Source organism: Bidens hawaiensis, unplaced genomic scaffold (genome assembly GCF_021521415.1).
Source record: "Bidens hawaiensis isolate Kalapana, Puna unplaced genomic scaffold, B.hawaiensis_p1.1 tig00021526_1, whole genome shotgun sequence".
Classification (NCBI taxonomy): Eukaryota; Viridiplantae; Streptophyta; class Magnoliopsida; order Asterales; family Asteraceae; genus Bidens; species Bidens hawaiensis.
This window is the reverse complement of record NW_027493351.1, coordinates 132,418-159,589: the sequence shown is the minus strand read 5'-3', so window position 1 is coordinate 159,589 and position 27,172 is coordinate 132,418. Positions and strand designations below refer to the sequence as shown.

Below are 27,172 nucleotides of genomic sequence, written 5' to 3'. Positions count from 1 at the left end.
GGTAGAGTAGCCGGAGCTTTTAATAAAACTAGCTGGGTGTTTGCGTAGTGCACCGTTCTAATCCGAAATCTATTCAGACTTGCCCCTTTTGTCTCAAAATCGTACCAACATGAACCGAACTAAATTAGTTCTTTTTGCATCGACTCGTTCCGACCCTAATTTGGTCTTAAACATGACGCGGATTTGCCTGACTCGACTTGTTGTCGATCATAACCAATATTCACATAATATGTTAATTTTTTAAAGTTAAATAAGTATAACAATATGATACTCAAATTAAAAAGAATAAAATGCTCGTTTTTATGATGTAACTTGTTTAAAAAAATATTAACGTGCGAAAAAGTTATGGTGTCTTAAAAAGTCATGTGGGTGGTTGGTTTTGAATATGAGTTACATATGTAATTATTATATGAATTAACAAAAGATTATGAAAGTTCAAGTATCAAAATAGTAAAATTTGAAATACTAAAAGCTTGTAAATTGGAGCTTTTAGCTTCAAGATTTTTCTCCTAACCTAAAAGTTTCAAGCTAATCTAACCAAACAATACTTTTCAATAAATATGAGTTTTTTTTTTAAAGTTTGTAGCTTAAAGATCTTAAAGCTCTTTGTCAAACATACCCTAGGTGTTTTCACATCTATTAGTGAGTTTTCTCCTAAGAGTGAGGATGTGATGAAGATGATCTGATGTGTCACTGATCTAAATTGGTTATTCAAAAAAATCAAATAAATTTTATTTTTAAAATATTTTATGATGATTTGGTATTAATAGTGTATGATATAGTGTGTGTTTTAAAATTTATTTTGATTATTTCATAAATACTTTATTGTAACTAATTTCATGGATCTCAAGCTAGTAATCTATGCTTCAACCTGGTAACCTGTACTTGGGTAATCAATCACACGACAATACTAGCGGGTATGAACAAGATTTTATAACCGACTTTCTATAGAGTTAGCATTAGCTGTAATGCATCGTATTCGTAATTCGTTCACACATCACAATATAATATTACCAACAGTTAAAAATAGTATGTGTTCTTGATCATTCAATTCCAATAACTAATATAACATGTTACCAACACCTTAAAATAGAATGTGTTCTCCATAATTAGTCACAATCAATATTGAAACTCACCTACACTTAACTTAACTCATCGGAACACACCACCCAAAGCCGCAATATACCGTCACCAATATGGCTATATAATACCATCGTTCACATCCTCAAGTTGCATCAACATTAATCAAACACACATCAATGTCGATTTCGGTCTTCTTCTTCTTACTGTTTTTGTTTGTATCTCCTTCGTTTTCGGCCTTTGTTGCACCCATCACCAAACACTATGTCCATAACACTCCGTTTTATACACTAAAAGTTCAACTTAAAACCCCTTTGGAGCCAACTTTTTTGCTACTTCATGTTGGTGCCACCTTCACCGCAATTAACTGTCGACGGAACTACACCTCCGCCACCTCCCGCCCCGTCCCATGCAACTCCTCTCTCTGTCATTCCCTCCAATCCAATCGATTTATAGGTAAAGTTAAAACGCTTAAGTGTGTGTTACTAGTGGTGTAAATGTGTTTTTCTTTTGCATCGAAATTCTGTCGTACGAGAGACTTGAATCAATGATCTCCCAACCCCTTGGTTTTTCTTAACCACAAGGGTATGTTCATGTTCGTTCATTTAACTTTAAACGAATATGAACACGGTCACTTGATCGAACACATATCTTTTGTTTGTGTTAGTTTATTTAAAAAATGAACGTGTTTGTTTGTTTAAAATCTAAACGAACAAGCATAACTAAATAAAGATACATAAACATAAATGAACATATATAAACAAACGTAAATGAGCACAAAGAAACATAACGAATATATATGAACACACACTTAAATGAACATAACTAAACAAATATAAAACCATTAAGTAGATAACTCTTCCAGATAATGTTTAATTATTTGTTATTAATATGCAAATGAACATAAACGAAACATAAATAAACGGACATAAGAACATAAATAAACGAACATAAACGAGAGTTCATGAACATAAATGAACGAACGAAACATGTGTTCATGTTCGTTCGTTTAATTAAGCGAACACAAATTTGTTGTTCATGTTCGTTCGTTTATTTATTAAATAAACGAACTTCCCGTCGAACAATTCATCGAACGTTCGTTTCTTTTACAGACTACAAACCCATTAGTGTGTAAATTTGTTTTATATTAATAATTGTTTTTAGCGGTTGTACACTTAAGATAAAACATGCTAAACTCATATTTGCATAATATTGTGTGAGATGTGGTACAAACTAAATTAAACTACTAAGCCTACAATTAATCGAGCAATTATAATTAGCCTACAGTTTTAAACTAGAATAATTAAGCTACAAAAATGAAGTTGAATAATATCAAATATTCTAGTTAGTTATATGTACGTTTCTTATGTTAAAAGTTGTTTGTATTTGATCCTAACGCCACATAATACTATCTCTGACATTTGTCTAAATTTATTAACAGGTAACAAGTGTGATACCGCCAGCGGGAAGGCAGCGGTTCCCGGTGGTTGTGTGATCACACCTAATCGCTCGTTCGCCCTGGTTGACTCACTCGCGTTACCAGCCACCGACGGACGCAACCCAGGCCAAATCCATACGTTTTCCAAGTTTGTTTTCACTTGTTCGGACGAATCATCACGGTTAGTAAAAGGCCACGCTAAGAACGTGGTCAACGGTTTAGCCGGTTTAGGGTTTTCGAATTATTCACTCCCGGCGCAGGTTAGCACCAACTCGTCGGTTTTCGCACTTTGCGTGTCTGGCTCGCCTTCAGCGCCCGGCGTAGCGTTCTTCGGCTTATCCAAGCCGAATTATTTCCTTCCAGGAATCGACGTCACTGATTATCTTTCGTACACTCCGTTCTTCTCATATCATAACGGAATAACTAACAAGAAAACAAGCAAACGGTTGGAAGACAGTTATTTCATCAAAGTCAAATCCGTCAACGTCAACGGAAAACCGATAATAGTACACCAAAAGCTCCTAACAACCATGATCAGCACAACGAACCCGTACACCGTGCTAGAGAGATCACTCTTCAGAGCCGTGTTCAATTCGTTCAAGAAAGAATCACGGATCATGAAGCTGAAACTTATTAAGCCAGTCAAGCCGTTCCGCTTATGCTACGAAGCTGATGGGCTTTTAGAAACCCATTTGGGCCCGACTGTGCCGTCGTTTGAGCTTGTAATGCAAAACGACATAGTTTGGAGGGTTTTTGGGAAGAATTCGATGGTGAGGATTGTGGACGAGGGTTTGGATGTATGGTGTTTGGCCATGGTTGATGGCGGTACTGGATCGGTTCCGGCATTGTTGTTAGGAGGGCATCAGTTGGAGGATAATCTGCTTCAGTTTAATTTAGGGACAAAGACTTTAGGGTTTAGTTCTTCACTTTTGCAATATAAGACTATGTGTGCTAATTTTAATTTTAGCACTAATAATAATATCAAGCTCTTTTAGTTAAGTTAAGATTTATGTAATGATATTATCTTTCCAAATGCTAAGTGAAATTAAGATTTTATACAAAGTATAATATGTTATAAACTTGAGATGTTCAATATTAAAAGTTCATGTTTGCACTACAAGTTTCTAGTTCACGTTTAAACATATCATTGAATAGAAAAGAGTTAAAAAGTTTTTAAAATATTTTGAAATTATTTTTCTCCATAGTGACATCCGAGTAGGGGTCGCAAATGTGACACATGGGTTAAATGATTTGTATTAAAATGTATATAATAGGTCAGAATATGTCAAACTAAAAAAAGAAAATGATTGAAACGGGTCAAAATGGATTGACATTTCTTAAAGTTTTTTTTTTTGAACGAGAAAACGTAGGAAACTTTTTAGTACTTTTACTTTTTTAGTTTTTGATTTATATTTCGAGTTATGATTTTTTAATTAATTTTTTTTAATTTTGTAGTGAGTGGTTTTTTAAATGGATCAAAATGAGTTGAGATTTCAAAAACCCGTTATTAAATAAAGTAAAATAAATAATTAAAAAATTATAATATGAAATATAAATCAAAAACTAAAAAAGTAAAAATACTAAAAAGTTTTCTCCGTTTTAATTTGACCTATTATATACATTTAATACAACCCATTCAACTTAATGGGTCACATTTGACACCTCTACATCCAAGTGGTGTACCGTGTACATCTAGCAACACTCATTTTAAACATTTATGTACCCAAACATGATTACAAAATAGGTACAGCTACAAATCATATAGCAAAACATCATGAAAATTAATATAAAGGAATAATATTCTTACTGTTTATAACAAAAAGAAGAGCGACTTATGATGTTGTCCTAAGTTCTCTTCATTTACCAGATATTCCACGACCATATGTTGAAGAGACAAGCTTAAAAAGCAACGGTAGCTGGAACAACACATACAAAGAAACTGGAAGACATGTTGTTGCAACAATCAGGATCATGATCCACGAGCTCCCTAGCACAAACATAATATACAATAATGAAATCAACATGGTTGCCACAGACACCGATAACGTCCCAAGTCCATGTATTAATGTCTTAGGTATGTTGTGAAGAAAATCCTCATATGCGTAGCGTGTTGTGTCAAAGGATCGAAACAGCAACAAGGCGGTGGCAGATGTGATCAATGACGTCACATCCAAGACAGCAAATAAAGTGAAGCTCGACTTGGTTTCGTATACTGCCTTATCAGTCTCTCCATTGTTTCTACCGTGTACGGTAAAGACTACCACTAAAACTACTGCAAAAATAAATGCAGCAGTTATAGTGTACGAACGAGCTGCCTTTTTCACCCATACTTCAGCTTCTTGTCTCAAATCGTTGTGTTCATTTTTAAACAACATTAACGGTGTTTCTTGTGCTAAGTTCTTAACGGTTATTTCCTCCGGGCCCACAAAAGTGCTCACTTCCTGTAAGTCGATACAAGTTAAAAGTTAAAACTTATAAGTTCAACCAAATATAACTTTCTGAAAATAAAGAAGTAAATTATTTTCACCTCAAACCATTGTAAATCCTTCTGCACTTGTAATGCTGCATCGGCGCCTGTTACCACATCTAGACTACCTCCAAATAGCTTTCCAGCTACGTGCAAAAGGTTATTTCCATCGCTGTCTGGAGACGCAATATGAAAATACTTGTCTGGAGGCAATTGATGCTTCAAAAGGTTGTATGAATTTTTACAACGGAACATTATTGAGTGCCGAATAAGTGAAAACCCCAAACTGTGTGTGGCCCAAACTACCTGTGGACAAATTTGGGTAATCTGCTCTATCACCTCTGGTGTATCGTTTAACATACCCACAATAGATGCAAGATAAAGTTGTTCAACATGATTAGACCTTGATTTAACGATTTCTTCGCACATAATCTTGAGTATCGCAAGAGCTAATGTGTGTTCCACTTTGTCCTGATGAAGTTGCTTGATATGCGGCACTAGAAAAATATGAAAAAAAAAAACAAAACTTAATCTAGGATTTATAAACATAGTAGTCTTAGTAGCAAACAACACACAAACACCCTTCACAATCCTACTAATAATATCTTACTTACCAAGTAGCACTGCAAACTCCCAAAATTTGGCATGAATCCTCTCGATGACTGCACAAGAAACCAGATTTAGTTATAAATACAAGAAAATATAATTACACAAAACAAGCTAAATTACTTCTTCATAAGCTAAGTATAATTAAAAAACCAAATATATTGCCAAAAAAAAAAGAAGCAAGCTTTACGTTATTTAGGCTGTCTTAGATAGCTAAAATATAACTAAATTACTTCTTCATGAGGTCCAACTGTTTTGTGACAGGAACCAACTAATCGTAACAAATAAGATAATAAAAACCACCAATACCTTGCTAACAATTGAAATTGGATCACATAAAATGTAATTTGCACTAGGTAGGTGGCTTTAACGAGCTCAAAGACAACAGCATTATGACTACATCTAAGTTGACATAAATAAATGATGAGTTAACTAAACTCAGATCATGATTAACAGGAATATTCAGTTTACTAAAACATAAAAGCCATTTATGTTGAAGGCTATATGTACATTACTAACCTCTAAGCTGAATAAGACAATAAAAGATAAAAGAACTTATTGTTAAAGTATATCAAATTCATGGTTGACTTAATCAAACTTCTTGAATCACACCATTCACAAACCATAATAGACAAAGCTCTTTGTGGAATGATGATATGGCTGAAATGTCTCTGGGTTACATTGGTTTCTGAAGCGTTGATACTTAATTGCATCCTCTAAGCCGTAGATCTCTGTAGGCATATCTTCAAAATTTGAAAAGAAATGTTAGCCATTTGTAAATAGTTGTGAATATAAATCAAAGCAATATACATACGAGTATAAACAAATCTTTGGTAAGAGTTGCATCGTTTAGCACTCAGATATGCAATCTTTCGGTGCGCAAGCGACAGTAAAACAAGGGAGGCGTCTTTAAACGCTGTTGCATCCAATCCAGGGTAGCACTTGTGCAAGTCAAGTGTCATCCCAAATATCAAAATACCCAACAATGGGTTCGAGTTATCATCCGGGGATGTTATTGTCGAAGCTAGTTGAGGGTACTCCCTAAGCAAGTCATACGCAACAGCTGAAAGTAGTGAAATGTTTATCTACTGTATATATATACCAACACATATATAAAAGTGAACTGTTTTGTAATATAAGCTCACGCACCCAAAGAGTTCGTCGTCATTGCTAACGAGAGAAAGTTGACACCCGTTTCTCCGAAAAAAGGATTTTGATGCTCAGAGTGTTTCTTGGACTCACGAAGCAGATAACCAAAAGTGGTCCTGTAAGAATTAACATCACGGCACTGATGCGTCAAGCTAGAATGAGGCGAGTTAAAATAAGTTGCTTCCATAATAACAAGCTAAGGTTTTGATGGACCAACTTCTTTGCAAGCTAGCTATACAAAGCCAATTTAAATAGAGAATATGAATCAACAATTTAAATAAGTTGCTTCTTTTTTCCTCGAATTACAACAGAGTCTTGAATCAAATAACCGATTGATTGAAGATAATTAAGAAGAGACTAACAATTACAAATCTGATCTTTGTATGAAACCAGAGAGATGAACAATTACAAATCTGATCTCTCGCACTGTGTTGACTTCTGAGCGTACGAGAAAAAGGAAAGTGATGAAATTTCTATTCTATTCTTTATTTTTTTTTCTCTTTCAATCATTAAATTTTTTCCATTTAAAAAAAAAAACTTATCCCCGACTTGTGGTCTAGTGGTTGAAGGGCCTGGGTTCTCTAGCGAGACTCAAGTTCGAATCACATTTGTGTCATTTTTAAATGATATTGAAAATGAATGATTTAAGATAGACCTTGTGCAAAGGTTGTGGCAGTTGGCGGTATTGTTTCCCAGTGGAACGTCCAAGCCAAACTTTAAAGCCAGTGTGGGCCCGGTTAAGACAACATAGTATGGTCAGAATGGGCATTGTGGCTTTCCAAAAAATCTTCACTTTTCTTTTTTTCTTTCTAGCTTCTTTCTAGGGAAGCGTTTTCGATAATGATTCGGAACGGGTCCAAGTTTTGAGTTTTCAGTACCAGTATGGTTCAGCATTATCCGAATTTGCACGAAATTCCGGTACCAAATTTTTTTAAATTTCGGAATCGAGATTTTCAGGATCGATACCAGTAACATCCCGAGCTCATCTCGTTCTCTTTCTTTGCTTTGATAAAACTTGGTAACATGGCCTCATAAAATCAATTCATTCCTTTCCTATCCTCCCTTTAATTAGACTCAAGAACACATTCGCATTCCTTTCACCGTCTCTAAACCTAAAAGCACATTAAATACCATATATATTTTTTTACTTTTTGTAATAAAATAATATTTTTTATACCCTTATCATTACTTTTTTTATCTATTCTTCACTCATAATCACTTTAAAATCAATAAAAAAAATTAATAGATAATACAAAAAATTCTCAAATATATATCTTCTACTCTACTTAAAATATCGTACACCACTCTTTAGTCTTTACATTATTTGATGGATAAATGGCTCTTAATCCTCTTTCAAAATTTTTAATACCCCGTTGGTTAACAAGACAAATGGGCCACAACTGCTTCGGTATCCAAGCCAAGCTCCAGAAATACCCACAGCAAAGACCACACACAGGAGTTGTACTCCAGCCCACATATTAAACAAAATAAGCATAAAACATATTATATATATACTAAATGGTAAACTAGCTCATACTCACAAAAGTCTACTATTCATGAAAGTTACAAATAATCAAACTTAATGTACAAGCTCTTACAACATAACATGACATTTTTTACATGTGTGGAATAGTAGTTTGTTATTAAAATAGTTAATGGTCATCAACATTAGTTTTATTATTTAATACTATATATTAAAACTAAATTTTGGCCATGTCATTTTTTTCTCTTATTTTGTTTCGGTTAAGGTACGGCAACAAACGTAACTAAAGCTGATCGAATTCGTGTCAACTAACCAATGCAACACCTTAGACCGATAGCGTTTGGGTTTTACCGAATCAACGCTGCAATGCCCAGTTTTAATCGACTTTTTTGTTTTAGTTTCAGTACCATAACAAACGTACTGAAACCAAACATTTTCACGTCAACTCACTGTTTCAATGCCCAAGACTGACAAGGCTTGGGTTCTACCAATACCCGTATTTTACCGACTCGCCGTGCAACGCCAGGGACCAACAACTCTCATGTTTTAACAATAACCAAAGTTTTCCGCCCGAATAAACACTCTTTTAAAAATGTTAATTTTTCTATAATACTTTAAGCGAGTGCCGCTAATTTTTTGGGTGTTTTAATTTAAATATGTTAATTTAACGAATCTATTCTTTAGGCTTAGTTCCGGTATCATAACAAACGTAGTAAATACTAATTGAATTCACGTTTGTTTGTCATTACAACGCTCATATTTTACCAACTAAATTCTTCATGCAACGTGTGAGGAAGAATCAATGTTGGCCTTTTAATATGTTAGTTTTTTAATTATAAGTTTAAGTGTTGACATCTTAATGAACTTAATCCATACCAACCAAACCCACATTAGTGCACCAACGCAACTCAATCGATACATAAACAAATCCAATTTGCCCCGACGCAACGCGTCGGGTAAAGCACTAGTTAGAAACTAAATACATAACGCATAAAGCAGTTAAGTTATTCTATACGGTCTTCTAAAATAATAAATGGGTACAAAGACACAATACAATGTAAAATATAACATAATGCCAAACAAAGTGTTACACAATGCTAGTAATATAACATAATATCAAATACAAAAGACACATTAAAAAAATAAACATAAAATAAACAATATAATGATAAAAAAACATAATGGTTTAAAATATCCCTCCAACAACTTGATCTCAGCCATATAAAGACTACAAATCACTGAATCAGCCTCACATTTCTTACTTTTATAACCATTTGCTGGATAACTCAACTCCTTTATTTAAGTCAATATTTACAAGTACTGACAAACTATTTATATGGAATGAACTAATGAAGGATATCACATTTGAGTATTGTAAAATTCCTTTCACTTAGCCGCTCATCAAATGCCTAACTGAATCGCGAGACCAATTTCTGCATGTCGTTTTATTATGCTCCATTGTATGGGATTGCTTATTTTCATGAACTTGTAACTTTATTAATATTTTGAAAAGTTAATAAGTTGTTTAGGATTGTTTATGTTGTGAGAGGATAAATTAATAAGTCTTAATGTTGTCCCTTATTAACTTTTTGGAAAAGTTAGTAATTAATATTAGGAATCCTAAACACCCTCTAACTTATAATTTTAATACCTTCCATCGTATATATTGACACAATTTTTTTTGAACGACCAACGAATCCTCCAATGGGTACTGGCTAAATTCATCGCATCGGGATGCACTCATCTTTCGATCCAGGATAAACTCTCACATAAGACCAACACGCGTAAACATTTGCCCGAAATAACAACAGTACAGTGAGATAAAATTTGTTTTTTTTTTATTTACGTGTTGTAATAAGTGTTGAATCAAACTAGATTCATTTATATCCAAACGAGTAAAATGAATAAAACACCTTGATCGATCAAGAAATTGTAAAAAGAAAAACATATATATCAAAAACAAATGTTATATATTTTTTTATTAGTCTAATGGATAAGTTGACTAGCGTAACAGTTTTAATTTTTAAAATCATGTAGTAAGAGTTATGACTTAAGTGCAACTATTTTATTTTTATTAGAATGTAATATAAAACCAATAAATATTAGAAAATAATAAACAAGTGGTGTTTTTATGCGTTCAATGGTATGGTGATTTTATATGTGATGTAGCGCACAATATAAGGTTTTCTCAATTGGGAATCCTTTAGAAACATTGCATGCTGCCTTTATTTCTCATTACATTTTGATTTTATATAATAACCACTAGGCTTGGCCCAAGCGATGATATGAAGATTTATGACCTATTAATAACTTTTTTACGTGTGATGCATCGATAGACCTGTATATTACTTTACCTATAAACATATATAAATAGAAAAGAAGTTCAAAAAATACTATGTGTACTAAACATATATGTAAAATAAAATAAATAAATCAATAATCAAATAAATGCAATTTTCACCGTCACAAGGTAGTTGGAGCATGTATTCATATTCATTCCATTGAAGCTACCAATCCAAACAACCATACTACTAAATCCAACAAATAACAAAGCAATTCGTTGTGTTTAGGGGAGGTTGAAAAGTAAGTAAACCTTATGTTTATCCATCTGAATGAAGAGATTGCTTTCAGAGATATCTCGCTTTTAAAACAAACATAAGACAAACAAATAGAAAATATATATATAGACATCCAATAACCCAAATGTGTGGTGAAAGAGTAGCATTCCCAGAATACTATAATTAAAATTTTGTATTTTAAAAATAATTTAGTTTGATAATAAAATAACTAAATACGATGTTTCGTTCTTAAATATTATATTCACTAAATACTTACCGCTCGCTCGTTTCACATAATGGAATGGACTTGGAATTGGAATGAATTGAAATTCAATTTCATTCTTAATGTGTGCGTTTGACAAATGAATTGTAATCTATCAACACAAATATCATTGCATCTTCAACCACGGGGTTCGGTGTTTTTTTTTAACGGGGATAATAGTGGAAACATTTTATTTTTCTTAGATTTTTTGTTTTTTATTTATATTTTGCGTTATGAGTTTTTATTTTTATTTTTGAATTTTTAGGGGTTTTCTATTAAGATTAAAACCCCTTAAAAATATTTTCAAAAATAATAATAATAAATTTATAAATCAAAATATAAATAAAAAACAAAAAAGTAAAAAAAAGAAAAACTAAATTGTTTTATTCGTTGTTCTCGTTAAAAAAAACCTGAAACTCGTTCTGAACCTAAACTGAACGCGAACTGACATGGAGTGTTGAACCGAAGTGAACTGACCCGGGGCGTCAAACCGAAGTGACCTGAAGCATCATACGGAATTTGAACTGACCCGGAGAGTCGAGCCGATCTGACCTGGATTGTTGAACCCAACGCACTTTTACGTTGAACGTTAAACTAATCGCGAACCGACCCAGGGCGTCGAACCGGATGCGAACGACCCGCGTCATCGTACCCGAAGCGAACCGACCTAGAGCGTCGAACCGAACGCGAACCGACCTGGAGCGTCGAAAGCGTGACGACTTAGAGGATCGACCTGAACACGAACACACACGAAACGTCGACCTATCAAAGATTCCAATGAATTACCTGAATTTCTTCACGGAATTTGAAGGAACTGAATTCCAATTCCAATTCTTTGACAACCGAACACACCAAAATGGAATTAAGATTTCAATTCCAACGAGACGAACACGCCATGTCATGGGATTTTAATTCCAATTTCTTTGAATTCCCATGAATTATGTGAAACGAACGCGCTGTTAATTCAATTTTATGTGGGATTTAATTAGATTGTAAAAAATCAAAATAAGAAAACAACTTCGTCAACATCAGGGCCGACTCAACAATTTTGGGTGCCTAAATTGAAAAGAGATTTGGTGGCCCTTTCACGACAATTGTCAAATAAAATAATAATAGTAAACGCATATTATAGGACTCAAACTTGTGACTCGTGACCTACAGCTTAGCAACAACCCAGTTTACTACCAAACCAATACATAACTTTGAGTTTACTTTGCTCATTATTCTCTCTCTCTCTCTCTGTATATATATATATATATATATATATATATATATATATATATATATATATATATATATATATATATATATATATAGAAAAGGGTTCAAATAAAAAACAATTGTTTTGTGAGGAGACTTTAAAATAAAGTACAAAACCTAAATATGACACTATACTATGTAAATAGGAAACTATACAATTTTTAGAAACTACCAATCTCAACCACTAGATCCCATATCCAAGGGTCTACATGTATTTTTATGCTTCTCACAAAACTATTGTTTTTTACGTTAACCCTACCCTATATATATATATAATATAATATAATTTAAATGTCTTAATTAATTGTAGGTCTAAAGCCCTTGTCTTGTTTTGCTGGCCCACAAATCTCCCCCGGTAGACACTTGCCGATTACAGACCCAGGCACCTTCTTTACTTGACATAAGCCTTAACCATCCAACCAAACACCTTTTTTTAAGCTTCCACTTTGTGTGTGCGCAAACACACATACGACACACATATACGGACAATAGAAATGTGTATGGGCGATATGATGGAAAAATAAAGATACGAGTAACATGTACCATGTTATTTTTTATTAAAAAATTTCTTTAAAAGGCGAATTGGATTTTAATAATCTCAATTTAATGGAGTTGACCGATAATAATCTCAACTTTGAAAATAGTTGTCACTTGTCTCAACTTTCACCCTATTTGTTTTCACCATATTTGTTTCACGACTAAAGGATGCTTCAATTCCGGTGTTTAAAGTTTTAATTAACAAAAATCAAACTGATTGAAGCGTCACTTCAAGTTAAGTTTTACATCAATCGATTCACATTAGCGGTGTTCTTCGGGTTTCAAAGTTTTAAATGGGTCGGGTTATTCGGGTTTCAAAGTTTTAAATCTTGACCCGAAACCTGACCCAAATCTCTCACGGGTTTTTAGGGTTCGGGTAATTCGGGTTCGGGTTTTTTCGGGTTGGGTTAATCGGGTTTCGTGTATCCTAGAAAAAAACACAAAACCAAAAAATTTTGAAAAACTATAATGTTAAAATTAAAACAAAATATTCTTCTTTGCTTATAACACATATAATCAAATAATAAATTAACTTAACTTGATAAAACAATTCAAAAGAAGAGTAAAACTAACTCGAACCACAATCGTATTCAATCGGGAGTATTTGGTTGTTCGATTATGGTTGCTATTAGTAATAAACGGAATTCATAAATTAATAATAAGCAATCGATCCATAATAGTTAGAATGACAACAGTCGATTAGAGCCAGATTCTGATAACTTTAGTGACTAAGACTTAGCCTATTATACATAATAATATATTTAATTTCAAAACTAAAAGTTTATTTAGGTTTTTCGGATTGACCCAAATCGTATAAATCAAACCCGAGAACCAACCCGAATTACTTCGGTTCGGGTTCGGGTTAGTCTTTTATCGGGTTCGGGTTCTTCGAGTTAGGTTAGTTCGGGTTCGGGTACGTGTTTTTTCGGGTTGAGTTTCGGGTTTCGGGTAAAAGTGACGGCCCTAATTCACATTCTCATTCCGATCAAAAGCCCTAAAAAATCAATTTCAAATTTAGAAAAAACTTAACGTTGTTAAATTTTTTTTTTAACGGAGGTCCAATAAAAACAAATAGTGTAAAAGTTGGGACTAGTGACAGCTATTTTCAAAATTCGGATTATCATCGGTCAGCTGCATTAAGTTGGGATTATTAAAATCCAATTTTCTTTAAAAAATAATATCTTTGTATTCGTGTTTAAAAAGTTATGATTGTTAAAATCGTGTGTGGGTGGGGGGTGTGTGTGTGTGTGAAGGAGGGGGGGGGGGGAGGGGGTTAGGATTGAAATTAAAATAAATATATGTGTAAAAATTAGAGAATAAAAGTTAAGTAATCCTTAAACAATACGGGAACAAATTGTAAGTGTTTTATAAATAACCACAAAAGTTAGCGTTCTTCTATTTGCTGTGTAACATAACTTTACATAAATATTAAATAATATACTCCATAAAGATAGGAGTATACGGCTAGTTAACGTTACCAAAGTTCTTGTAACTTTTAATGATGAATAATAAGTACATTTGAAATTGAAAGTCATTGCATTTATATTATGTCAAAAGTATAGAAGAGAAACATGATTTAAATGTGTGTTAAGTTCAAGGCCATGCTAAAAATCAAAAGGCTGGAATTAATTAGTCGGTTGTTACTCATAACTCATAAGCATTTCTTTCTTTTTGGCAAATTGCGATTCTCCTATGTCTACATTACATGTCATGATGCACTAGTTAAGTTGAAAAGAAAAGGTCAATATATAATAATTAGGAGATGACTTCTTAACGTTTATCTATTATTTTTCATCACAATCTGTCACGATCCAATCTTAACATACACATCCCAAAATCATTATATTTAAAAGTTAACTCTTATCTTAATCATATTTGATGCATTATTTATTTAGAGAACTTTAAAAATTAATGGGAAAAGAAAAGTATTTAGGTATTAAAATCTATTAGTTGTGAAATTCATTTTCTCTCACAAAAGTGAGTTATTAATCAATAGTAATTATTTTTTTTAGACGCGTTGGTGTTATGTATGTTATATGTTTGATTTTTTGAAAGGTCTTTATAGAATTGAATTGCCATATGAACCGATTCACCAAAAAGATATTCTTCAAAATTAGTGTTATTCAATTTTTATTAATTAGTTTTAATTTTAATTAAAGTTTATTACCTTCTATCTCTATTGAGTTTCCACTAAGGTCCAACAGGAACATCAAATACTAAGTCCGTACGATAACACACATGTAAAAACCTAGTTAATTTAAAGAAAATCATCCATAAACTTATGTACAAGAGTATCTTATTTTTCTAAAAAAAAATCATCATGCTTATCTTCTAACAATTAGATCAAGACAACGGATGGCATGCGAGGTAATATAATTATATCGGTAAATTCCTATGTGAGAAAGGGATTGCCCTATACTCGATATTGATAAAACAGGTGGGATGAGGGATTCAACTCGGTTTTGGAATGAATCACCTCGGACTATTTAGATTACAACAAATGGCGTGATTGAAGCGATTATTTGAATTACATGGTGGTTGATTTGGCACATGACGCCAAAGAAACAATCTCATCTTCGTAAGTGATGCTAAAGGGAAACGTATGTTATTTGACAATATGGTGAGCTACTTGTATAGTTTAATTCAAGGACGACCCATAGGGAGGGCGACTAACCCAGACCCCTCTCCCGAGAACCCATAACGATTGCTCATGTATTTGTTGCCTCATGTAGTTGCATTTTGTTATGAGGTTTGTTTGTTTGGTTGCTATGTTTGTCACGAAGTTTTAATCCTTTTCATAGGCTTAAATTATTAATAAGTGTATGATGATGCTCATAGTGATATTATTTACTGTTTGTAATTAGATTGGTCTTAGCTAGGGGTGTGAACCAGCCGAGCCCGAGCTCGGTTCGTTTCGAGCTCTATTTACAAAGATCGAGCTCCATTTATGAGTAAATTTTCAAGCTCGAACTCGGCTCGTTTACTATTTATCAATTATTTTTATATATTTTTTCTATTATAAATTTAATGCATAAAAATAATACATATTATTTAGTTATTTTTATTTATTTTTTCATAACATTATATATATTAATTAATAATTATTAAATATAAACTTTAAAAAATTATATAAACGACAGGCTCGTTTAGCTCGCGATCCAGCTCGAGTTCGATAAGTGACGCTCGAGCTCGTTTATTAAACAAGCTTAATTTTAGGCTCGGGCTCGATTAAGCTCGGCTCGATCGAGCTTTTTAACGAGCTGGTCTCAAGTAGCTTGCGAACAGCTCAACTCATTTGCACCCCTAGTCTTAGCTTTTAGGGTTAATTGGTCTGATGTGTTTGGTACATTATTGTTGCTGGTAAAATTAAGAAAGTCCACTTCTTTAGAAAGCTAACATATTCGGTAGTCATAGACAAGAGTAAGTCATAACTCATAAGTTCCAATTTACGGCACATCTGTTGATATTACTCTGAAGACATGTGGTATGCATTACTTCAACATTTTTGTTACTTGTTTATTTATTTAGTTGTTGTAAGAACAAATTGTTTGCAAGCTAGCAAAGTAAGATTAAAGGAATTAAGGATCAAAACTAAGAAATTCCACTTCTTTAAAAAGCCATTCTACTTTTGTGCATATTAAAGGTAAACTTTAATTTTTATTTTATTTTTTTCTTTCTTATCATGCTCATGACTCATGAGATATGAAAAAGACATCAAACACAAAATATTACCTCATTAAAAGATCTCAACATCATCTGAATCTTGATCGCTTTTATTCACTAATCATACTTTTAGTGTTTTACATGTTGTAATATCTTAATAGTCTTTTAATTAAAAATACAACATTCGGAGAGGTTTCTTGAAACCTTCGATGTTTTAATTAGTTGATTAATTACGTTTTGAATTTTAAGGCAACAGAAAATTTTATCTAGCAATGATTATTTAGGTACATCTAGAATTAAAGATTGGTCACCTTTGGGGTGTCACTTCTATTTCTTTATCATTCTATTATTTAATATGGAAGATTTGATTGATCACATGTTGACATGAAATCACTAAAATTTCTATATAATTACGGGATAAAAGGAAAAAAGAGAAGCACATGCCAACCCTAGCAAAAAAAAACAAATGATCATCAAATCACCCTTTTATCATTCTTCCAAATTTACATCAACATACCAAGCACACAATCGCATGCTATATTTAGAAATATATATATAGTTACATTTTTATTTGTGTTTTTATCGTTTTCCATTTTTCTGAAAATACACGTGTTATTTTTAATTCATTTTCAATACTTTTAATAATTTTAAAAAAATAAAACAATTTATATTATTCATTTACTCTACCGGCTGTAAATTATATCTATTTAGTTTTTAATTTTTTTTCTTACAAATGGGTTAAACGGGTCGTGTTTGGGTTGAATTGAATTTATGTTTGTGCGGGCCATAGTTGAAATATTTTACACGAATAATAATACATGTTGGGTTCGGGTTGCACATTTCAACCCACAACCCGTCAACCCAACACGATTAACGCCACTAAGTGTGACAAGAAAAAGAAGATGATGGGTGAAATACTAAGAGCAGCATATTGGTGTATATTCGAAAAGCTCGAAAATAGAATTTTCAACAACATAGAACACAATCGTACATACCATAATTGGAGATAAAAAGTATGGGCTTTCTTTGATTGAAAAGTAGAGCTAGTTAGCTAATGACCCCTGTTAACCGGAACAATTGATGCATTGTTCACTTTTCTTGATTTATTTTTACGTTGTAAACTTGTTTTGGGGTTTTGGCTATGTCTAAATTGTTTGTAATACAAAAGTTGCTATTAAAAAAAGTAGATAAGAAATCATTACATCTATATGATAACTGATAAGAAAGCCACAAGTCAAGCTTACAAAAGACAAATACATGACTTTTGCTAAATTAGTTGATGAAATAGATGAGCAATTTCTTTTACTATTTTTCTCCATTAATCGGCCACACCACAATGTAATGAAAATGACAATTAAAGAGCCTCCAGGATCCTATTTTCTTTGTTTTTACATTACCACTACATGACTATTGATGCGAAGCACACATCATGAACTCGCATCTCCCTTTTAACGACTTTTCCGGCTTTATTTACGAGACATTAGTACCACAAACATTAATAGACTAATAAACGATAGACTATTATCCACTAAAATAGTATTAGGAATCTGTGTTTTCATTGTAAAGTGATGATGAAAAACTATTCTCGTTTGGTATTTTGAACTCATGAAACAAGACCGATTTCCTATTAAATAGTCTCCAAAATCCCATTTTCTTTGTTTTTACATTACCACTACATGACTACTGATGCGAAGCACACATCATGAACTCAGATCTCATTTTTTACGACTTTTCTGGCTTTATTTGCGAAACATTTGTACCATAAACATTAATAGACTAAAAAACCTTAGACTATTATCCACTAAAATAATATTATGAACTTGTGTTTTCATTGTAAAATGATGATGAAAAATCCAAAAATTTCAAACGCTTGCCTATAACCGTAATTTTTGACTAGGTATTCTCGTTTGGTATTTTGAACTCATTAAACAAGATCGATTTCCTATTAAAGAATCTACAAAATCCCATTTTATTTGTTTAATTAAATATGTTTAATTAAACTAAGAAAACTTCAGAAAAACAATTAAGGTCGACAAGAACAAAATCAATGAAAATGGCGACTAGATATATTCCAAAAAATCATTTAGGTGTAGAAGTGACCAAAGCGTTATTGCAACACTGTTATACTATTCTCTACGATTAATGGACCACCTAATTAAAAATATTTATTGGAATTGCATCAAGATTTCATCTATCACAAATGGTGTGTGTCAATCACGATCTAAAAGGGGAAATCAATGTATTTCTATTAATTGATTCATTTATATAGTTCATGTCACGTAACACCTATATAACCGTACAGAAATTTCAAATAATTATTAATGGTTACTTTTGTTTTTGGAAAATATAAATGTTACTTATTTGTTAATTACACTCACAAACACACTAACTTATAACCGAAAATTTGGGTTCATCATTCAACTCGGAGTAATTGATCCTCACGACCACGTGACACCTATTTTTTTTTTAAAGACCATATATATTAAAAATAAAAAAGAAAACTTCTTGCTAGAAGCAAGAAGCCCAACATACAAGAAAAAAGACGAGATACAAATCGAAAATGTAAAAAAAGAAAACAAAAATAAAAAAATTACAAAGGAAAGTTTTCAAAGTTAAAACGGCACCACTTGTTCCACTCTAAATTAGCCCGTTTGCGTCGATTTTTTACCCAACGAAAGGACACCATCTTAATGACGTGACACCTATATTTAGCTAAAGAACTTATGATGATAAAAAATGTTAGGAAAAAAAAAAGAAAAGAAGAAAAACTCTTAATAAACTTTTGAAATGTAGCTATATAAATATTTAATATAAGAAAACTAATATAGTATATATGATTTATATCAAATGTGCGTCTGAAGTTTTGAACATGTTAGCTTCAAGTGAATGTTTTTATTTGATCATCAAGTTATCAACGATCAAAATAAATTATATCAATTAAGTCATCCTTTTATTACTTTAGCTTAAAATGTGATAACTATGTTGACTACTTGACAAAAATAAAGGTATATTTGTATATTATAAAAAAAAGATATTTTAAAAGTAATATAAGCTAGAAAAGTTAAGAGATAAATCTCTTATTATAACTTCAAGCATGATTCTAAAGAAAAGTTCTTAAAGGCTAAGATTGGTGGATCTCATATTTTATTAACGGATTCTTGATAATTTCTATTAGTGTTACTTTCTCCAAAATATGTGTTTAATAAGTATCAAATACAAACATACACATAAATAAATATCTATACTATATATAATATAGCAATGAAGGACAAATTAAGATGGTGATTTAAGTATTTTATAAATTTTCATATGCTATAAGTTTAAGAAAAGATAAAATAGTCTTTCTAGCATAAAAACTCACATGCATTTCATATTTTTTCAAAATATTTACAACATTTACCCTTGAACTTTAATTAACTTTTGTAAAATTAAAGAATAGTTACAACTTTGAACCTTCATCTTTTATGCATATATTATTTATATTTTCACTTTTAACCCAAATTCCCCCTCGATTTTTAAACGGTCATAACTTTTTCGTACGTTAATATTTTTTTTAAAAAAAATTGCACCATAAAAACGAGCATTTAATTCTCTTTAGTTTGATTATGATATTATCATAGTTTTTTTTTCTAGTAAAAAATAGCATTTTACGTATATGTGTTTGTGGTTCGGTTTTGATGGTTTTAAATTAAATCGTGAGCCAGGCAGTTAGTAATGCTTTTGTCGCCGAAAATTATAATCGGACCATTGAAATTTTAACTCAACAAAACCAACCATTAGCAATGGTTAGGTTCCGGTCTCGTTTGTACTTCGATACAAAATTGAGTTTAAAATAAGAATTATTAATCTATCTATACCAATAAACGGTTTTACGATTTCAAACGGTACAGTGAACACTCATAAATCTATTACGTGATTATCAAGGTTCGTATTTCCCGCTGCATCGCGCGGGCATTCTTCTAGTCGTCCAAATTTTACCACTAGTGAGCCTTCGGGTGGGTGGGTTTTCCCTGGAACTAGAGATAATTTGGAGGCGCTTAAGTATTCCGTGCGGCTAGGTTGGGCTAGCTGACGGTGGCCTTTTGCCATTGGATCACCCCTTACAGGGTACCTAGACAATTCTGTTTGTTGGCCGTTCAAAAAAAAATATATACATTCTTTTCAAAAATGTATTTTGGGGGACATGGTAAATACAAAGAAAATTATTTTTTGTATATTATATATGTGTCAAAATAAGCATAATTCACGTAAAAAATGTACCATACCAATTGGCACTGCCTAGCCCGACTTTTGGCTGACTCGGAGAGTATACTAGCTGACTCGGAACAACCTAGCCCGAATTTTGACTGACTCAACGTCTCCTAGCACGACTTTTTATCGACTTTGACCGTCTCCGACTAATCTGACCTACTTAAAGAAAGTCGTCTCAAAAGGAGTCTGAGGACCGACTACTCACGGCCTACACCGACTTTACAACAGTGATAATAATAATGTGAAATAAAGCATTGTTCCTGGAGAATATATCGTAGATATGTCAACCTTAAGTATTCCCGAACCCATTAAGGAATTATATAACATATTCTTTTACCGTTACGTCTAATCAACAATTTAATAGATAATCAATCATAAAGTGTTCACATAAAAACCCCATCTTAATTTATCAAACTATTTTTCAACCTCCTTTAACTAAATATATAATATATAATATTATGGTGTATATAAGGACAAAAAAACTAACTTGTATGTAAATTTAAAATTTTAAGTGTCAATTTTAGATATTTATATACCTGAGGTTGAGAGAGTGAGGATGAGTTTGATTCTCATATACAACAAATATTAAACAAATTCATCATTCCAAAATAAGTGTAAGTTATATCTTTCACTTTCAATAAAGAAATATGAAAGTTTAACCATTGACGGCTAGCTAGAAAGGCTAAAAGGTAAAAGAAAAGTCCTTATAACGGGTTAGGTTAATATAAAAGTATGATTTTGGTAAGAAGGATGACAAAGATTTCAAAGATTAACCAACAATGGTCAAAACAACAGTCCAATTATTGTTTAAACTGCCCCTCCGACCAATAGTTTTCAAAGTTTGACTTTTATGGTTAGAACGGTTGTTTAAGTGTTTTGTGAGTAACCTTTTAATAGCGTGAAATCATATCAGGGTGGTGTTGCTATAGCCTAATTCTAGTAAAACCGTCAAAACTCGAAGGCATCTTCTAGACAAAAAGAACTCAAGCTTTAAGTGGTTCTTGTTCTATTCTCATGGGATCATTCTTCCACTTCTTAGTTGACTACAAAAAGACTATTAAGCACCCATTTTCACGGATAGATGATTTATGGAGGCTAGCCTATACCATATAGTGTTGGTTTGATCTATAAAGTTTTTTTGAGCAAGTAAAGAGGTCGTTTAAAATACACAACATATAAGAACATTAGTTAAATTTGTATATGATATTTGAGTGATACCATATATATGTTAGGAGCTCGATCAATATAACTTCATATATAGGTGTTGATGAAAACATACATGCACATAACTTCACTTTCCCTCTTTTTACTTAAAACGTACATGCATCCTTCATTTTCTATCTCTTGTGCATCTTATGTTCTTAACCAACAAGTGGGTGGAATGAAAACCTACACTGATGGGTACTAATATATTCCTCTGGATATTTTCACACCGGTCTAATATTGTTTTTTTAGTTTACTATAGTTTCGTATCAATCGGCTTCATCTCATTCAAATAACTCTTAGCATGAAACCGACTTATGTATTCAAATAACATTCGTCTAGCAAACAAGACGACATAAAACTTTTAGGTGGTGTTTAGTTTGTAGTTAGAAATCATCATGAGTATTATTTTGTTAACGCGTAGGAATGAGAATGATTATTGAAATCTAAACTAAGAACGTATGATACCAAATGCGTGATAAACCGAATCAGTTTAGTTCATGGTATCCTATGCGTGTAGGATTGTATCGAGTTAACCCATGATGTTAGATTTATGGAACACATAATGGTAATTACTCCATGACTATAGAGGTAGGGTACCAAAAAGACCCAAATACCCTTAAGTACCACCCGCGGGTCACAGAAGAACCTATAATAGGCCACCCGCGGGACATATGGATCACCCACATATCACGGTAGAGGAGGAACGTCCTCATATCAAGCGCGAAAGTATCCTGGCACCCTCAAAAGTCATCCGCAGGACAGGACATCTGTCCGCCTAAGCAACCGGAAGACAGTGCCAGCAGGACAGCTGTCACCAATAAACTACTCTCTAGAAGAAGGTTCACGATTCTTACTTGGGGAATACGTGACATATTAACCAATGAACAAAGGACAGCTGGCCAGGTTGTTATAACCGTGCACATGGCCAGGGTGCGATCCATCCTAGCATTAGGTGACACGTGTCTAGGTTGTTATACCCATGCACATGGAACGTATAGCTCAACCTATCATAAGAGGACACGCGTCCAGGCAGCTATGAAAGATCTTCTGGAAGAGGACTGTTGGCCCAATCACCTTCCTACATCCTTCGGCTATAAATACCTTGTCAAAAGGTATTTACTCCATCCTGACTACACTTAGTCTATTTACTCACTCACTCGCATCCTGACTACACTTAGTCTATTTACTCCAGTACTTTCTTCTCTACGAACGTTACTGATTCTCACGTCGGAGGGTGGTTACAGGAAGACCCCCCCTCTTGTCCTTCCTGTAACGAGACTCACGGTGTCTGTTTGCATGTTCCGGTCACTGGACTTTGGGAAGTTGGACTCATATCACGTTAGTAGTTATCGTATTTTACCCTGTGAACTCATTGGATCCAGGACCCATACCCGGGGATCGGATCCGTGTTTCTTCATTCAATTCTATGATTCTAGCTTAATTCGCTCTAACGAATGTTTATTCCCATGCTGGAAGTTGGTCACAACAAGAAGTCTCTTCTTATTGTGACGAGACCAATGGCGATATGTTTCACAGTAACCCGACCTGCTAGAAGCGTCTAAAACCTATATACGCGTGAAATATCTACCTGAAACATTCACACATCAATTATCATCAACCCAAGATACATCCTAGATGTTTGGTTTATAGTTATATGAAGGTATAGGTTTAATGATATAAAATAATGAGGATGTGAATAGATTTCTAAACTCACCTCTTAACCGTTTTGATTCTCAATTTTAAAACGTAACGCCATAAATCAAGCGAATATATGCGCATTCTATTTTAAGAATTAAGATTCATGATATTTTTATAGAAAAGGACAAACCGACGGTATTTAACATAAATTATTTAAACTAAAATAAAATCAAATTTTCATATATCTATTAACATAATCCACCATAGAGGAAGGTTTAACATTAATAACTAAATTATATTACATAACTTATTACATAGGTAGATACGAAATGAAGATTAACCAAACAAATGGCGTGTGTATGTATTTGTGTGTGTGGTGGTGGGTGGGGGGTGTGGTGTGGTGTGGTGGTGGGGGGGGGGGGGGGGAGGAATCATGCAAAGGCTTGTTTATGTAATTACTTTCACCAAATTGCAATATTCATAGAATATTTTTGTGTTTGTTTCAACATAAATTTTACTCAAGACATTTTTGTTTCTCTAGCACATTTTAGTATTAAACTAAATTATTTTTCAAAATCAAAATTCACATATAGTATTATTGATATGTTAAACTAGATACGTTACATACATATATCATTTTATATTTAACGAATCAAACGGATACCAACCAAATTACGACTACGTTCATGCCGTAACACACGGGTTAATTAAAACACCAAGTTTAATCTTAAATAAATAGCTATACGTTTTGTCATACCATCAATACGCAAGCCCGCATGCAATCATCAAAGTATTGCGTTCTACTTTATAAGTGCTTTCATACTTTGATTGATGATTTGATGGTGCCCCTACATAACACTTGTATATACATGCGTTTAGGTTTGAATTAGATCAAAGTCTCAATCACTCTTAACGCTATAAATAGCCCAAAGCTTATGTTCCACCATGCATATTCAACTCTTTAAATTAACGTAACATAACATAACCAGCCACCCCCTAGCCTCTTTCACATAAGTTTTACACTTATTTTTCACTATAACAAAAATGATGACATGCAAACAAATTCATGCAATTATGCAAATACCCACCGGAGGAACAGGAACGGATTTATCGGTTACCCGACGCCGTCTACACAAGGACAAAGTCGTGTTCGTGATGGGCGCCACGGGTGCTGGGAAATCAAAACTGTCCATTGATATCGGCACCAGGTTTTCGGGTGAGGTGATAAATTCAGACAAGATTCAAATGTACGAAGGGTTAGATATAACTACTAATAAAATCACTGAAGAAGAATGTCGCGGCGTGTCACACCATCTTATAGGAATCGTTGACCCGGATGCTGACTTTAACGCGGATAACTTCGTTAGCAAGGCTTCACTCGCTATGAAATCAATCGTCGGGAGAGGGAAGTTGCCTATAATCGCTGGTGGATCGAATTCTTTCATTGAAGCATTAGTTGACGACGAGAACTACAAGTTCCGATCAAGGTAATGTCATGGTCACATATAAACACCATCTCATATCTAATCCCACACTGTTTCAAACAGCTTCCGATAGAGAACAGACAGTTGTTTTGACCAAAATAAATTAAAGTTTAACCTCTTATGGTCAGAACAGTTGTCCAAATTTATTCAAACTACCGACAAATAATTTTCAAAGTTTGACTTTTTATCCATAACGACCGTTTAACTGTTTTGTGGACCCTTTTCTATTAAGTCATCCACTTATATTATATTGCTTGCATCAATAGGTACGATGTTTGCTTCTTGTGGGTTGACGTGGCAATGCAAGTGCTCGAACAATTCGTATCTAACCGCGTAGACCGCATGGTGGCCGCCGGGATGGTAGAAGAAGTCGGAAACATGTATAACCCTAACGCCGACTACTCGAAAGGTATTCGAAGAGCCATCGGGGTGCCCGAATTCGACTCATACTTTCATGCTAAATATTCATCTTCTAGTGATCAAAAAACTCGAGCCATGTTACTACAACAAGCCATTCATGGAACAAAGATTAATACATGCAAACTAGCACTTCGGCAAGTCGATAAAATTAACCGGCTAGTAGATGTTAAAGGGTGGCCAATTCACCGGATAGATGCCACCAAAGTTTTGGAGAAAAAAGGTAGAGAAGCTGATGAGGCGTGGGATGAGCTCGTGGCTGGACCGGCTTCATTGATCGTAGGCGATTTTATGCGTGATCATTATAGCGGGTTTTCCGGCAAGGCGGAGAGTGATGGTAGAGGAGTTAGAGAGGGTGAAATGGTGGCCGTGAATTAGGAAGAACCGGCGTTAATAAGTTGTATAACTTTATAAAAAGTTTTGAATAGAGAAGCATATATTGTAAGTTGTTTTAACAATTTTGCACCTTAAAGTTTTATGTAAAATACATGACGTACTACATGTGTTTAAACGGATTTAAGGCTAAAAGAATAATGTTTAATACTCTCCCCGTCCTATTAGAAGTGTTCATATTTTATTTTTTATTTGTCCAATTACAAATGTTCATTTTTAAAATTTATTAGTCAATTTTCAAATTTACCCTTAAACACATATAACTAACATAAATAAACAGTATTGATGAACTCACTTTTCAATGACATTATTGTCATTTAGTAAGAAAAAAAGTAATCATTCAATCCATCTTAAACTTTGTATTTTTTAAATCATGACACTTCTAATGAGACAGGGGAGTATGAAACATTATTCTTTTAGCCTTAAATCCATTTAAACACATGTAGTACGTCATGTATGTTACATAAAACTTTTAAGGTGCAAAATTGTTAAAACCACTTACAATTAATATATGCTTCTCTATTCAAAACTTTGTTATAACTTATTAACGCAGGTTCTTCCTAATTCACGGCCACCATTTCACTCTCTCTTCAAGATAAAATATAGCATGCTCTTTTATGGTTAAGTTATTCTACGTGTTCTTCTAAATCTAAGAAGGTAATGAGATACGACGAATTGTAAAATATAACATAATGTTAAGGAAAAAAGACACAATGTCGAAAATAAACAAAAATTTAAAATATATAAGCTAGAAATCGAAAATTGAAAAATGAAAACCTAAAATCTAATATCATAGAATTCGACAGATGGTTCTAATGCCACTAGTTTAAGTTCAATTGAAGTCCGTTTGATACACTTCGTGCGACTTTTTATTTTTAGAAGACTATGTATTTTAACTTAACCCTCTCTTTTACACGTATATTAAGTCAGAACGTAGGAACTTGTGTATTACATATTTGTTAAAGATATTTAAAAAAAAATTAAGACTTTGTAACCATGCTATTTACCAAATTAAAGAAAATCATTAAAATTCAACAAGAAAGAGAGACGGGAAATCAAAATCTAGACTTCGTTAGAACTTGACACGTGACATCTAATATTTAATATGATAAAAGGGGATAGAAATCAAAATCTAGACTTCACTAGAAAGCAAAACCTTTACATGTTAGGCTAATGGGTATACACCCTTAACACCATTCTCCTCACTCGACACGTCTGCGTCACATCAGCTTTCCTCCCATCATTCAACATCACCCTTCAACACCCTTCAACCTAGGGGT

At 33.2% G+C, this 27,172-nt stretch overlaps 3 protein-coding genes across 4 annotated transcripts; 2 read left to right on the top strand and 1 right to left on the bottom strand.

The window, feature by feature from the left end:
• Positions 1–1,259: 1,259 nt before the first annotated feature.
• Positions 1,260–3,554, top strand: LOC143563794 (putative aspartic proteinase GIP1). Its single transcript, XM_077051258.1, has 2 exons — positions 1,260–1,536; positions 2,522–3,554. Exons 1-2 carry the CDS (start codon positions 1,260–1,262, stop codon positions 3,511–3,513), a joined length of 1,269 nt encoding a protein of 422 aa, XP_076907373.1. The 3' UTR covers positions 3,514–3,554.
• Positions 3,555–4,233: 679 nt separating this feature from the next.
• Positions 4,234–6,986, bottom strand: LOC143563793 (uncharacterized). 2 transcript variants are annotated; one of them, XM_077051256.1, is made up of 6 exons: positions 6,741–6,986; positions 6,406–6,654; positions 6,215–6,334; positions 5,600–5,647; positions 5,046–5,482; positions 4,234–4,959 (listed from the first exon to the last, which is right to left on the bottom strand). In XM_077051256.1, exons 1-6 carry the CDS (start codon positions 6,925–6,927, stop codon positions 4,375–4,377), a joined length of 1,626 nt encoding a protein of 541 aa, XP_076907371.1. In that variant the 5' UTR covers positions 6,928–6,986; the 3' UTR covers positions 4,234–4,374. The 2 variants fall into 2 exon arrangements, with proteins under 2 accessions (XP_076907371.1, XP_076907372.1); XM_077051257.1 differs by having other exon boundaries at positions 6,215–6,322.
• A 17,361-nt stretch (positions 6,987–24,347) lies between these two features.
• Positions 24,348–25,954, top strand: LOC143563792 (adenylate isopentenyltransferase 3, chloroplastic-like). The gene is made up of 2 exons (XM_077051255.1): positions 24,348–25,085; positions 25,349–25,954. Exons 1-2 carry the CDS (start codon positions 24,643–24,645, stop codon positions 25,875–25,877), a joined length of 972 nt encoding a protein of 323 aa, XP_076907370.1. The 5' UTR covers positions 24,348–24,642; the 3' UTR covers positions 25,878–25,954.
• The last annotated feature ends 1,218 nt before the right edge of the window (positions 25,955–27,172 follow it).